This window comes from Equus asinus, chromosome 8 (assembly GCF_041296235.1).
Source record: "Equus asinus isolate D_3611 breed Donkey chromosome 8, EquAss-T2T_v2, whole genome shotgun sequence".
Taxonomy (NCBI): Eukaryota; Metazoa; Chordata; class Mammalia; order Perissodactyla; family Equidae; genus Equus; species Equus asinus.
This window is the reverse complement of record NC_091797.1, coordinates 79,574,233-79,589,188: the sequence shown is the minus strand read 5'-3', so window position 1 is coordinate 79,589,188 and position 14,956 is coordinate 79,574,233. Positions and strand designations below refer to the sequence as shown.

General features: G+C 56.1%; 1 protein-coding gene across 4 annotated transcripts in view; it reads right to left on the bottom strand.

Moving 5' to 3' along the window:
- The window catches only part of TPCN1 (two pore segment channel 1), a 59,701-nt gene that overhangs the window by 32,344 nt on the left and 12,401 nt on the right, over window positions 1-14,956 (bottom strand). Inside the window, exon 3 of one of the 4 annotated variants that reach the window (XM_070516115.1) lies at window positions 9,124-9,205. The exons of 2 other annotated variants lie outside the window; for them this stretch is intronic. Coding sequence is in view for 1 of the 2 variants with exons in the window: in XM_014858627.3 (XP_014714113.1) it covers window positions 6,807-6,915 (109 nt within the window). In the remaining variant the exon portion in view is untranslated. Of the gene's footprint in view, window positions 1-6,806; window positions 7,209-9,123; window positions 9,206-14,956 lie in introns of those variants that run through there. One more of the 4 variants, XM_014858627.3, reaches the window with a different exon arrangement.

The window sequence follows — 14,956 nt, the reverse complement described above, 5'->3', positions numbered from 1 at the left end:
CGTGAGTAGTTTGTTGTTTGATTGCTGAGTAGTATTCCATCGTTTGCACGCACCACAGTTTATCTTTCACCTATTGATGGACAGTTAGGTTGTTTGCAGTTTTTGGCTATTTCAAATGAAGCTGCCATGAATAGTATTACATTGTTTTGATCTCAATGCTTTTAATTTGCATTTTCCTAATGACTCATAATGTTGAGCATTTTTCCATATGTTTATTTGCCATCAGTACACCTTAATTGAAGTGTCTTCATATCTTTTACCTAGTTCTTTACTGAGTTATTTTCTTATTTTTGAATTTGGAAAGTTCTTTTATATATATATATACACAAGTCTTTGTCTATTATTAATATATCTACTACAGCTTTCTTTCAAATATTTCCTTCTTTATTGAAGAATAACTGACATAAAATATCATACTGGTTTCAGGTGTACATGATAGTGACTCGATATTTATATACATCACAAAATGCTCACACGATAAATCCAGTTACCTTTGCTTTTGATTAGTACTAGCATAGCTGTTTCCATTCTTGTACTTTCAATCTCTTTGTATCTTTATATTTAAACTGTGTTTCTTGTAGGCAGCATATAGCTCAGTCTCGCTTCTTCCTCCCAATCTGAAACTCTCTGCCTTTTAATTGGGGTATTTAGATTACTTACATTTAATATAATTATCGATATGCATAGGTTTAAATACATCATCTTGCTATTTATTTTATATTTGTCCCACCTGTTCTTTGTTCTCTTTTTCTGCCTTCTTTTGGATTAGTGAATATTTTTTTATGATTCCATTTTATCTCCTTTGTTGGCTTAGCAGCTCCAATGCTTTCTTTTGCTATTTAGACGCTGTTTTAGAGTTTTCAGTACACATTTTAAAATGATCACAGTCGACCCTCAGGTGATACCATGCCACCTCAGGTGGAATATAAGAATCTTACAACAATACACTTCCCTTTCTCCCCGCCAATCTTTGTGCTTCTGGAAATGCAGGGACTTCCAGTTCACAAACTTACTCCGGATTGAGCTTCATCTCTACCGCTAGGATGTGTAACTAGGAGAATCTTTCTGGAAGAGACCCACCAATGAAGCATTTAAGAAAAGTAACGAGTTAACAGTACAAACACACAAGGCTTTGTGGGACGTGCTGCATGCTGACTAACTCACGTAATTCTTACAGTCCCATGGGGTATGCACTATTAGAAATTCCATCGTCCACGAGGTTAAGCCACTTGCCCAAGGTCACACAGCTGTAGGGAGCTGAGCCAGGATCTGACCCCAGACAGCCTGGCTCCAGAGCAGATGCATATAACCACTCCACTATACTACCACCCTCTCAGAAAGAGGAGGCTGGGATGAAAGACAGCAGACAATGGCTTTAAACCAGCGGTTGTAAACATTTATGGAGGCTTACTGCATGCCCAAACCTATTCCATGGCAAACTTTATTTTCCCAAGAAACCCGCAGCATTATCTTTCATCCTGCATGCTCTTCTAGAACCTTGCCACTCCCCTACGAAGAGGCAGAGTCTGTCTCCTCCTGAAACCAGGTGAGCCACCGTGACGGCCTTGACCAACAGAGGGCAGAAGGCACAACGCTTATGACTTCCGAAGTTAGGTCATAAAAATGCTTCCACCTTCATCCCTTGGGACCTAGCCACCATGCGTGAGGATGCCCAGGCAGCCAGTGGAGAGGCCCATGGAGCAGAATCGAGGCCCCTAGTCCAGAGCTCTGATGAGCTCCCAGCCGACAGCCAGCACCCACCTGTCAGCCAGCAGGATGAGCCATCTCAAAACCAGGTCGTCCACCTCAAACTGACACTGCGTGGAGCAGAGGAGCTGCCTCCACCAAGCCCGTCCACACTGCAATCCCTGAGCAAGGGTCACGATGCTGTTATCCGAGGGCACTAAATTTTGGGGTGGTTTGTAATATAGCGATAGATGGCTGATAGATATCTACGTACTTTATACCAATCAACCTATTCCATTCTCACAGCAATCCTACGAAGAAGGTGATGCTACTCCCCCGTCATACGTGAGGGACCTGAGGTGCAGGAAGGCTGAGTACGTTCCGGAGGTCATGCAGCCAGCGAGAAGCAGGACTGGGCTACCTGACGAGGCTGGCTAGCTCCCAATCAGTAGGCTACACGCTTCTCGAGAACTGGGAACGGGAAAAGGGTGTCCGGGTAGTACTGAAAGGATCAAAAGTCCAGCAGCAGATGCATCCCTAAAACGGAGCTACCGGAGGAGGGGGACATCTGGCGTCAGCCTCACGTGATGGTGCTGGCCCTTCTCCACCTCATGTCAGCATTCCCCACTCTGATCCCAGGGCCCGCTTCCGGAAGAACTAAGCCCTAGGCAGAGACAGGAGAAGGTCAAACCACCTTCCTCCATCTGCTCACGTGGACCACGAAGCGCGAGCCAAAATGTGGCTCCCAACAGGAGAAGCCGCAGGCAGGTAGCTGGACAGTGCTGCGACCTCCTGCGCCTGCACCCCGTCCTCCGTGACCTTCATACGTCATGGCAGGAGCCGGGGCCCAAGACACAGCAGGCCTGGGTAAAATAAAGAACGGTGCTGGTGCGGGCGGGTGGCGACGAGCTGGCACAGATGGCAACCGACACGAGCGCCACTTTCCCAGCCCGTGCACACATGAGCATCTGTGTGAGCCCCTGCCTCGGAGACGCCCTGCGCAAGCCCTCCCAGCCTTTCCTCTCATGTAGGGGCCTCAGGAAACGGATGCAGCTTCTCCCTCCCGCCCAGGAGCTCTCCGCCCACTCCTGGTGGGGCGCAGGCACCTGGCCCTCCTCAGCTTCGCCCCTCTGCCCCGCACACCACTGGGGCCGGGGGCCACAGGGTCCCACAGGCCAGGCCGCTCCTTGCCAGGCATGCCTCTCACACTCACACCCCGGGTTCTGCCTGGCAGCAGGTGACCCCTGATGTCCTGAAGGGCCTTGGTGTGGGTGAGACAGGCTTCTCCCCTGATGCACGAGCCCCTCCGAGCCACAAACGATAGCTCCATTCAGTCTCTGAAATGCACAGGGGCCACTGGGGTGGGGACGGGCCAGGCTCTGGCCGCCTGGAGGACAGTCTTCAGAGCCAGACATCTCTGGTGGGACCTTTCTCCCCAGCCCTCAGGGCGTGCAGGTGACCAGGTCTGGGAGGGTTCTCAGACCACCTCCTGTGCCCACCTTCCCTGGAGGCTCCTGTCTTCCATCTGACAGATGCGACAGCCTCCAGGCTGGCTCTCGCGCCCGGCCTTTCCCGGCCCCCTGCCCAGGCATCCTGCTGCAGGGTGAAGTCAGCGAGCACAATCCGCCCATGTCACTCTGCTGCTCAATGTCCCCCACTGGCTGCCCTCGGGAACTCGGACTCCTTCGCACAACAGGCAAGGGTCTTTAGAACCTGGCTCCTGCTGCGTCCCTTTCCACTTCCTGTCCCTTCCCTCACTCCTGACAGACAGGAGCATCTGCAGCCTGGCACTTACAGGTGGGCTCTAGGGGGCAGCGGCTGCTCCAGAGCGCTGAGGACACTGGGGTCCCCATGTGACAGCATCACAGAGACAAAACGTACGCTCCATAGCCACAGGTCATGCCTGGCCAGCTGGCAGGGAGAGCAGACACACTGCGGGGCCGCACAGGGCGGCACGAGGACTTGGGAGGGGCTGTCACGGGGCAGGCATTTCTGCCAGATCCAAGAAGGGCCTTTCTAACAAGCAGCTGCCCAGGACGGCACTCGGCGGAGGGCGCTTTACTCTGTTGTGTCTGATTCATTAACATAAGTAAGTAAATGCGGAACTCTGCTAGGGCTGGGTACATAAGCATTTGTTATTTCATTCTAAATACATCTGTAGGTTGAAGATCATTCTTAACAAGAACATTTTAAAGTCAACAATTGCCTTGTTCGTCCACTCGTTTGTTTGTTCAGCGGGTCTCCCCAGGGCCGGAGGGCAGCCCCTAGGCGCTGGGCCCTGGGCGGTGACCAGAGGTATCTGGACAGCCCCTGCCCTCCAGGGTGCCCGTCTGCTGAGGCTGCAAGTGTCCCTCACCACAGGGCCTCAAGAAGAGGCTCCTCAGGGGCCGGCCCAGTGGCTCAGCGGTTAAGTTCACATGTTCCACTTCAGCGACCCAGGGTTTGCCAGTTTGGATCCGGGGTGTGGACCTACGCACCGCTTGGCAAGCCATACTGTGGTAGGGGTCCCCATATAAAGCAGAGGAAGATGGGCACGGATGTTCACTCAGCGCCAGTCTTCCTCAGCAAAAAGAGGAGGATTGGCAGCAGATGTTAGCTCAGGGCTAATCTTCCTCAAAAAAAAAAAAAAAGGCTCCTCGCTGTTCATCTTGGGATGCACCAGTGGGGGCCCTGACAGATGAGTGGGCAGGCAGGAGTGCGTGGTGGGAGAATATTTTCCTTGACCTACAAGTGCTGAATGGAACAGCTGACCCTCAAAGAATCCCGGGGCAGGAGGGTCCTTAGGGAGTCAGGAGTCTAACCCTCTCACTGCTCCCTACTCACTATGCTGAACAACCCCCAGACGCTGGCTGCGCCCGGACCACACAGTCTCACTTCTCACCTGCTCCATCTCTGCATGGCCCGGGCCACCTCGCCCCTGAATGGGCACAGCCCCTTCCAGCGACTCATCTCCTTGCTCCCTACTCCCCTCCCTGTGGCCCCACCATGGTCTATTCTCTGCATCAAGCAGAGAAATCCTCTGTTGTATACGTGCATGCCTGTGCACATGTGTGTTTTAAACTTTTTAGTTTAGTATAACAATAACCCTCAAAATACCTAAGCCACATAGTATCACTCCTCTGCCCCAAATATGCCACAGCATCTGGCTCCTGAGAAAACTCTAAACTCCTCCACTGGATAGAAAGGTCCTATGACACCTAGTCCAAGACCTCGCGCTGTCACCTAGCCCCACTCAGCCACACTGGCCTCTTTGTTATCCTAGGACATGCCCAGAACGTTCTGCCTCAGGGCCTTTGCACTTACTGTTCCCTCTGCCCTCCCCTAGATCTTTAAATGGCAGCCTTCCCATATCCTCAGGGGTCCATCCAAACATGATCTCATCAGAGGCTGCCTCAGCCTCCACCCAGGAGTCACGTCACCGTCACCCTATCTCCCTCACACTGCTTGTGCCACTTCCCAGACTTGCATGGCCAGCTGGCAGGGCATTTATTCACTTGTTGGCCTGTTTTGCACCTGTCTCCCTGCCTGGAACGACGGCGCATGAGGGCAGGGACTTTTGTCTGGCTCCCTGTACTGTCCCCAGAGCCCAGAACGCTGTCAGGCACGATGAACAAGTGCTCAACCAACACATCTGAACGGGAATGACAGGGGAGGTCTGCCCCGCAGGTTCCAGAAGCACATCCCGTGGGGCGGGGATGGCCACCTCCAGAAACGGGTGGGGAGTGCCCGAGGGCCTCACAAAGGGGCCTCACAAAGGGGCAGGACGAAGATCCCGCTGTGTTTGCTAAGGATCATTCTTTCAAGGATGGCTGCAGTGGGACTATTTTGTGTAAGAGCAATTCAAGGCAGAACCTTAAAAACCAAAGAAAGGGAAACAGGCCTGAAGTGCTCAGGGAGAGAAGGGCGCATTCCCCCCTCCAGGGTGGACTCTGTTCTGCCTCTAGCCACTCAGCCTCGCGAGGTCTCTTCTCACGGGGTCCCGCAGGGGCTCTCACATGGGGAGGGGGCTGAAAGGCCCAGGTGACAAGGGCCACTGCCCCTAGGTGACGGGGCCTTTCGAGAAAGTCACAGGTGCTGTCAGAGAGGTCCCTCAGGCCAGGCTGAGCGGCCGGGCCGCACACTGAGGGATCATGGACCGGGCGCAGAAGGAAGGCAGGCGGCCACGACCCGGCCCAGGCCTTTCATATGCAGCCTGCACGCCAAGGCGGCCGCAGAGTCCAGAGGCACTCTCAGTGCACGGCAAGAGGTGGGCCTGGCCCGCTCGGGGTCCTAACTGCCGGCCCTCATTTGCTCTGCTCCAACCCTGGCTCCCCCCAAGGCTGGAGACGTGGCCAAAGAAGCGATGGAAACTCTCCAAGTGCAGGGGCTTCACGGGGCAGCAGAAGGAAGGGTCAAAGGCTCAGCGGCTCCCCAAAGCGAAGGACAATTACGGTCCGTAAAAGAGAGGGACACGGGGCACCAGGGCCACGGTGGCAGGGAGAGGGCCGGGGTGGCCGCCAGGTCCAGTGGGACAGACTGTGGGCCTGCAGTTCAGATGGGGTGGGGTCTGGGGGCACGAGGCCCTGCTTGTTGGGGAACCGATCCAAGTTCATCCTCAGAAGGAACTCCCTCAAAGCAGGAAGTGACAGGCTGTGCAGGGACTCCCAGTTCTCCTGACTGGTCACCATGGGCACGAAGTCCCAGGGGATGGTCTGTCCCCACATCCCTGTTGAGGCCCATGCATCATGCCCACTGGGTCTGCTCCAGGTGGTCTGTCCAGGGAGCCTCACCCTCTGGGGGCTGTTAGCGCCCACCCGCCCAGGTCTACTCTTGCCCACCTGGGCCTAATCTGCACTTCTGGGGAGAAACACTGGCCCCTGGCCTCCAGGTAAAGGACCGGGGCTCGCATCTTTGGGAGCGTCCCCTGCACAGTGAGAATCCTGGCCAACGAAGCAGTCAGGGGGGCTCTCAGCACAGCCCCCAGGTCCAGCCCCATCCTGCGTGCGGGACCAGCCCCCACACTGCTGATTATCGGAGACCGCATGAGAACGAACACATGCGACCTGGGACTTTGGCACCATCCTCGCCCCGAGCAGGACAGGTTCTTCCAGGCGAGCTGGAAAGGCAAGGTCAAGGCATACCTCGAGGGCCCAGCTCGAGGAGACGGGATGGCCTCACCACGGGGCTGTCGGGCAGACGGCCCTCCGCCGCCTCCTCCAGGAAGACAACAGCTGGCGTTCGCCTCTGCATTTCCGCCCTTCCTGGGGGGCTGGAAACAGCAGGGCAGAGGGGAAAGCCCACAGCAGTGCAGGAGGGCCGGAGCAGCCGTCTCCTTGGCTCTCACAGAAGCAGACTTCTCCGCTCACAGGAGGGGTTAAAAGGGCCAGAGGAAGCTGACCAGGAACATTCTTGGCAACCAGGAGGAGCCCATTCTGCGCCTCCAGGGCTCCCCTAAGGGAGACATTCTGTTCCGCCTCCTGGTGCCCCGGGCAGAGGGCTCTCTGTGAAAACCGCCTGCAGCCTTTCCAGGCCCACAGGCCTCCACTGCTAAAGACTTACGCAACGTGACCTGCCCCTTAGCCGCCCTCCCTGAATCCTGGCACTCGGCCCAGGAGGTGAACAGAAAATCCCCAGCAGGGGAGGAGAAGGAACTGAAAGGACCTGCCGGAGGGACAGGCTCGGGAGAACCAAACAAGAGCAACAAAACACTCTGACTCAAAGCGGGAGAGCAGCCCCGTACAGAGGACAGGCCGGCAACCAGGACGAGCTGTCCGCACAGATGGCACCGCCTCCTCCGCGCTGATGTAACAGGCCCAGACGCTCCCTAACAAACAGCTGGCCGCCTCGCACGCAGCCTCTGAACCGCCCTGCAGGGAACCCGAGGCTTGGGTCCGCTGGAGCGCAGCGTGCAGCGACGTCCTGGCGGCGCTGGGTAAATAGAAACAGTTTCCATATGCCAGCCGTAAAGCGGCACGAGGGAGGAGCCGGGAACCGGCAGGAGGGGAGGGCTCCTGCGACCCGGCCCCATGCAGCCATCAGGGTCTGCTGGGCTGAGGTAGAGCGCCGGGCCTTGCTGTGGGGCCTGGGCCAAGAGGTCGCTTTGGAGAAAAGGCCTGTGACCTCCCCGCGGGAGGGAGCTCCGAGCAGAAAGGGCCCCAGGCAGGGACTGTTCTTGGGCAGGTGGATACTGAGGACCCCACCCCCATTCAATCCTTGCTCCTTCTCATCCTCGTTCTCCTCCGTACGCGACCTCAGGCATTCCCTAACACACACGCACCCTGCACATCTCTTCAAGACAAAACGCAGTTCTGGATACCCGAGTTCACTGCCAGCCGTGCCCCTGCCTCCGGGTTCACCGTGCGAATCCCCAGAGCCTCAGTGTCTTCATCCATTAACTGGGACCGGCGCCAACTGTGCTCCGGGCATCACGCAAACAAATGCGGATACGCACAGAGCGCTTGGAGCCCTCCGGAAACCAGTGCCTGCCAGACTGACAACGAGCATCGCCCAGCCGTCTGCCAGGTGTCGCTGAGAGCCCCACTCCGTGGGAAGAGCTTGAGGAGGAGAGGAAAATAAACGAGAGCGACACTGATGCATTTTCCAGATGCGGCGTCGCCACCCCGCCTCTGTGCCGGCTGGCTCTTCAAAGCCCCCCAGATAAAAGTTGGGCAAGACATGCTGCTGACTGCAGGCAGAGTGCATGTCTCCTCCTGCTCGGGCCTCCTCTGCTGATGACTGACTGCAAGATGGCATGGGAGGCAGACCCACGTTATCAATGTCGGTTAGGAAAGGCCGCAAACCTGGCAGAGCGCTGGGCCAACAGGCCGACCCCAAGAGAGGCGAGAGCAGGCACAGAGCCCACCCTGCTGAATTGCTGGCCTCAAGCCCAAAAGCCGTCCTGCCAAAGGCGTAAGCCAGAGGAGGAAAGGAAGATGACAGGCTCACCCAGGCTGGCACTCAGGGTCGAGCACTGTTCTAGAAGGAGGAAAGGAAGACGACAGGCTCACCAAGGCTGGCACCCAGGATTGAGCACTATTCTAGAAGGAGCCTTGGCCTGGAAGTGGCCAGGATAATGCCCTACGCCACCTCCACTGTTCCTCCGGCCAGCTGACAGGGACCTCAGAGGCCAAATCCAGAGGGAGTCCCTGCAGATACACGAGGCCAGCCACTGAAGGACCTGGAACTTCTAGAAAGCTGAGAGCAGCGGCTGTGCAGGGGAGGCGGATGGAAAGGCAGGTGGGGAGACGGGGAACGGCAAGCTCTCGGGAGGGGCTGTGCAAGGAGCCCCTCTCAGTCATCGGGGAGAGATGCCTGCCCCGGTGCCCACCCCCTTGACCGGCTACCCAGGGAATTGCCTCCCGAGCTTGCACACGTGACCCTGAGAGCAGCTCCTGTATCCTGATAAATCATATAGTCATTTGGGGGAGAAAAAGGGAGGGGCAGTTTAGAAAGGCTGACCTCCTAGATGCAAACACACGTGGCTTAACCGGAGACGCTTCTTCGCATCTACTGCACACCGGGCATCCTGCAGGTGTTGGATCTGAAACAGTGAAACCATGACATTTGCCCTCTCGGAGCTCACCATCAGCAGGCAAAGGAAGGAACGCAATTCTGGGGCGCTGAAGGCATTTGCTAGTGACAGCAGGAAGGGGTGTTTGCAAGGTGGAGTGGCTGGCAAGGTGGAGGGGGCTGGGGTGAGGGGTACAGTCCAGAAACTGGAAGATCACGCACACAGCTCAGAGAAGCAAACAGCGGGCCCATTTGGGAAACTGCAGAAGGTTCAGGAATGCTGAAGCTTAAAGGGCCAGAGATGAGGCCGACGTCGTGGAAATGCTAACAAAAACAGCTGCTCACACTCCGTCTGTACCATGCGCCACAGTTCTAAGGGCTCCACATTTGTTAATTCTTCCAAGCACGAAAAAGCCCTATCACCCAGAGACTATTACCTTCTCCAGTTTGCAGAGGGGGAAATGAGGCCCAGAGAGGCTAACTGATTTGCCCAAGGTCACAAAGCAAGCAAGTGGCCAGTCTGGGGTTGAAGGCCAGGCAGCCTGACCTCTCCCCACTGCTTCTGTGAGGCAGGAGGCGTGGGCAGCCTGTCAGCTACATTAAAGAGACTGAACTTGAGCCACCAGCTTCCAACAGCAGAGCAACGACCAGGAGCGCCAACCGGAAAGAGGTAGCCGAGGTCAGTCCTGGTTAACATCGTAACCTCATCTACAACCACGCTGCACAGGCAAAACTGAAAGTCCCTTTTCCCCGGGCAGCCACGGGAGCTCGCATTTACAGTCAGCCATCAGGAGTCCTGGAGGTCATTTCCGTGGTCCAACCCTCCTCACCGCCCTCTACAGCACATCCCACCCCTCCACTCCCTGCCCCAGGCCAGCGGAGAGAGAACGAGTGGCTTGCCGGAGGCCTGCAGGTCATTCCTCGCAGGTCATTCCTCGGTAGGGCAGGATGTTCCGCCTTCTTTAGTCCCTGAATTTCAAGGCTCAACTTGCAGTTGGACCTCCTGCTCCCACGCCAGGGGGTGGACTCGGAGACAAACGGCTTTCACCGCGCCACTCTCATATCGCAGTCTTTATTGAGCACCTTCCACATGCAAAGTGCTTCGGAGGCTTTCGAAAAGCGTTTGTAAACACTACACACATCTCGAAGGCTCTAGGCTTCACACACACACAGACAGGCACACACACACACACAGGCGTGCAAACTCTACTCTGTTTACCCAGTGAAGAGCGCAGCACCTGTGCGAACATCTGTCCCATATTCACTTGGAAGCATCAGAAACGCTAATTGTGAACCTCACAGGGATGGGAGGGAGGTGGAAGAGCAAATGGCGATGACAGGCATTTTTCACCGCATGCCAGCGCGCCTGGGCCCCGCGAGGGGTCAGCAGACAGCAGCGCTCCGAGAAGCACGTCTGGCTGTGAGGCTCGCTCTCCGTGCAGGCTGCTGCTGTGTCGGCTGACGGTGCCCACTCAGCTCAGATCAGAGGTCTGCTGAGCCCCCACCTGGGAGCATGGGGGCCGGGCTGTTCCAGGAACACTGGCCACGCCCCAGCTGCTGGATCTTCTGCTGCAGCAGGCGGCTCTCTTAGAAGAGCAGCAACAAGGAGCAAGGAGGCGGGAGGCGCAGGCCCCTCGGGGAAGCGACAGCTTGGGGGACGTCCACATCCTGCAGAGAGCTGGATGGCCTGGGCACGCTGCCTCTCCATGGACCTGGGCTGGCCTGGCCAGTGCCACTCCCAGAGAAGCCAGCAGGGGCCGGTGCAGTCAGCGGCCAGGCACCGGGCTCAGCCTTGGCTTCCTTTTCCTCAGTTTCCCTTTCCATTAAGTGAGGAAGGCAGCCCAGAAGAAGCATCGTGAATAAAGAAAAACACAATGGAAACCAAGAGGCCATCCTAGAGAGCGGACAGGACGTGAGCGCTTGGGTGGAATCTCCCACAGTGCGCGGGAGGACGGCCACAGACACGCCCCACGTGCCACAAAGGACCCTTAAGAAAACGCAAAACCGGCTAATGTTCCTGAAGAGGAAGTCGGAGAATTAACAAAAGGAAGAGCGGCTCCAGTCCTCAATTCAGAGTCCTGGATTCCCTACGCAGGGCTCCGGAAAGGGCGACCCTGCTCCTCTGGTGAAAACGAAAACCTGTCCTGTCCTGTTACCTAGAGCGGCCCCTCTGAGCGGGTGCTGCGAGATGGCAAATGCAATTTCCCCATTTAATCTTCACGTCAGCCCTGAATGGAGACATCTTATCCCCGTTCTACAGATGAAGAAACTGGAACTCAGCTCCTCATTCAAGGCTGCACAGCCACCTAGAGATGATGCCGGAAATCCCCCCACCTCCGACCCTTTGCTGCAGACTGCGAGACTGAAGAAACGTTAGCACGGCGTGGCATCTTGGCAGATGTCAGCACTCCTCCAGCACACATACTTCTAACAAACTGAGAACTCTCCCAAGCCCCTCCCATCTCCAGACTCGTGAGCCCCATGCACCCAGGGACAGTGTCTGCACGCCAAAAGGAAACAGCACACAACGTGCAGCCAAAACAAACGGGCCAACGGGCCTGGAGGCTGAATGGCTTTGGTTCGGATAAAACCCAGGCCCTGTCAAGGCGACTAGACTGGCTCGAGGGTGCGCAGTAAAAACTGCGGTTCCCAACAAGGCAGGCCAGCCCAGTGAGAACGGCCGAGCCCGCAGAAGAGGGCGCCCTCGGGAGTCACAGAGAAGACATCACGCCGCTGACGACCACCCACAAGTGAAAGCAACGTGCCCGCAGCTTGGAGTGGCTCCAAGCCATCAGCCAGCAGCCCATGCTGGTGTGCAGCAAGAGCTAAAAGACTAAGAAAAAAATAAAAAGTAAAATCCCAATCTAACAAAAAGAGGCATTCATGAGAGAAAAGGGGGGGCTGCGATTGGGGGGTGGGGGCGAGCTGAGACATGAGGGAAGGTGGGGACCTAGCACCCCAGGCTGACACGGCAGTCACAGGACACGTGTGGGCTCCTGGAGACCTGCACAGCGCTGCAAGCAGAGACCGGAACGTCCAAAGGGCAGGCTGCTCCCAGGGGAAGCAGGGGCCAGGCCCCGCCTGGGCTATTTCTGATCTGACCACACGTGAATGCGTCTGCTTGTCACCCCAGATGGCTCAGGGGCTGGCTAAGCTGTAAGAGAGAGTGTCACTTGGGACCCTGCATGTTTTCAGAACCCGGTGACTCACCCCTCGATATATTACTCCACATCTATTTACTAAGTGCCCAGGATATGCGTAGGAAAGACGTGGGCCCTGCCTTTGCAAAACCTGCACGACGAGAAAGCAGCAGAGTTGTGTAACACAGCAGCACCCACACCGACAGCAACAACTCAGGCAGGACACTGGATTAGGCTCTACACCCCCCCCTCCCTGTCCAACCCGGCCACCTCAAATGGGCCTCCCGGAGACACGAGGAAGAAATCCGCAGACAGGCTAAACTCGGATTGGAGGTTACATGATTTACAAAACCCAGCTAGACGCTGGATGAACTGAGGGGTATTAATCACGCTAGGAGGACAGGAGGCTTTGCCAAACTCAGCTCTCCTGCCCATATTTTAAATGATCTACTTCACCAAAATTCCATTTTCTCACAACCTTTAGGAATCCATCACGGCACAAAACAAACCGTGATTCGGTACATAAGACATTCATCAAATCCAGCCCGGGCAGATGCTGGGGAGCAAGCGGGCCTCTGCGCACACAGCAGAGAACGAGGCGCAGGCAGCAAGCAGTCAGACAAACCTCCACTCCACAGCTGGGGAGGGCTTGCAGACAGGACAGGCCTCCAGCTGAAGAAACGTGCAGCGGGGACGGATCAGGAGCTAGACGTGGCAGCCCACAGGGAGGTTTGGCAGTAAAGTGGTTTAAATGGAAAAATCAGTGAGATTATGTGACTATTAAATAAATGAGATTATACGAGCAGTCCCCTGTTTTAAGACTTGATTACTGCTTCTGATTTCTGGGGTGGAGTAAAAGCAGAAGGTCAGCCAGCCAGGAGTGTAACCGAGATGAAACTTCTCATGGCCTGGAAAGTGCTGGGGCCACTGCCAATTCTCTGGGGCTGCGCAGGGACAGCGGGTCAGAGCCCGTGGCCTTCAAGAGCCGCATCTTCCACTCGATCCAAGAACTTGGCCTAAGCCTCACCAAATGAGCGGATCTCAGTTCACGGATTCCTTACCTATACTCTAAAGTTAAGGAAACTTTCAAGGCCGCTGGAGCCCGGGCAAGAAAATGTGTCCCCCCCACCTCCTGGGCACAGCCTGAAAACAGAGGGGCAGGTCTCCGGTCAGAGGGCAAGACATGGGCAGCCCACCGACATTTACTGAGCGCGTGAGCCCCACGCTCCACTGGCTGCCTGCACAGAGCTCCTCCCTCCCAGCCTCACACTGCACAGCTGAAAATGGGGACAAACACCATGACTCATAAGGGCTTTAGGATAAACCCTCTATACCAGCATCGGGGCACACACCCCTCCCGACTGCAGCCAGGTGCAACAGTGCTCGCCGCCTCTAACAGTGGGTGAGGAGAAGGGCCCCGGGGAAGACTGACACTCAAAGGGGGTAGAAAGGACACTCCGCTTTGCAGCTATTGGACTCACTGTCGGGCCAGGGAGCAGGGGCGAGACCCACAGAGCACTCATGGGCGATGTCTGCAAGGTTTCCAAATGCAGGCGGAAGCCACCAAACATTCACCCAGGAGATTCCCGGAACACAATCGAGTCTTCCACGGAAAAACAAAACCCCTAAATAAAAAAGACGCTGCTGCAATATTATGCTCCTGCTTGCTTCTAGAGCTAAAATACACTGGGAAAGACATCAAAAAAATTTTTTTTTAATTTCTAATCCAAATATCCTAGTTGCATTCCAAGATGCCGCTTCCTCAATACATGTGGGGTGGTTATGAGGACAGAATCCACCCCCTCCCCTCCACTGAGGAGACATGCAGACCTCCAGGCTTTATCCTGGGGCAGGATAAACACAGTCGGCTCTCACTTCCTGGCTGAGCAGACCGAGAGCTTCCTGATCGACTCTCGACCAAAAAGGATTGTTCAGGGTTGTGTCAGGGCACGGGAATAAAGCAGGAACTTACCTGCTAGAGACACTTAGAAGCTATGCCTTGAGGAACCAGGGGAGGAGGTCCTTTCTGACCCTAAGAGCTGGGCACGGTGGGGTGGGGCAAGGACACAGAACATGTTCATCCTGACGCCCGCTGTGCCTTCACCAACCACTTTCTCCTGGCCTGATTCAGCTCCTGACGGTTCTGATGGGGGCACTGCCTCCTCCACAGGCCAGGCCAGCCTGTGACAGAGCTCGCCAGTTCACTGAGTCCACGTGCTTCCTGACTGCCAGCAGGGGAGCTTCGAGGCTGCACAGATGAGACAGCCCTGGGGACGTCCAGAGGCTGGTCAGGGAGACAGACGCAGAAGGAGAGAAAAACGCCACACCTGGCTCCTGCCACTGGAGAACATCCTGAGAGGGCCCTCTCCACCCGCCCCCAATCTCCAGGGAGAAAAGTAATCCCGATTCAGGGCTGACCCACCCCAGGGTCTCTAAGAAAGGACATCACAGGGGCTGGAGACGGCATCTGGAGCTGGCAAGAGGTCAGAAGGAAGACACCTGTCATCACGTCACTAAACGCATGAAGCAGCTCTCAGCCCTACTCCACCAAGTCCGAACTCCGCCTCTGGCCTTCTAGGCTCCCCGTGGAACCGGCCCCCTGCTCTGACCACACCCTAAGAATAGGGCTAACGTCACCAAGT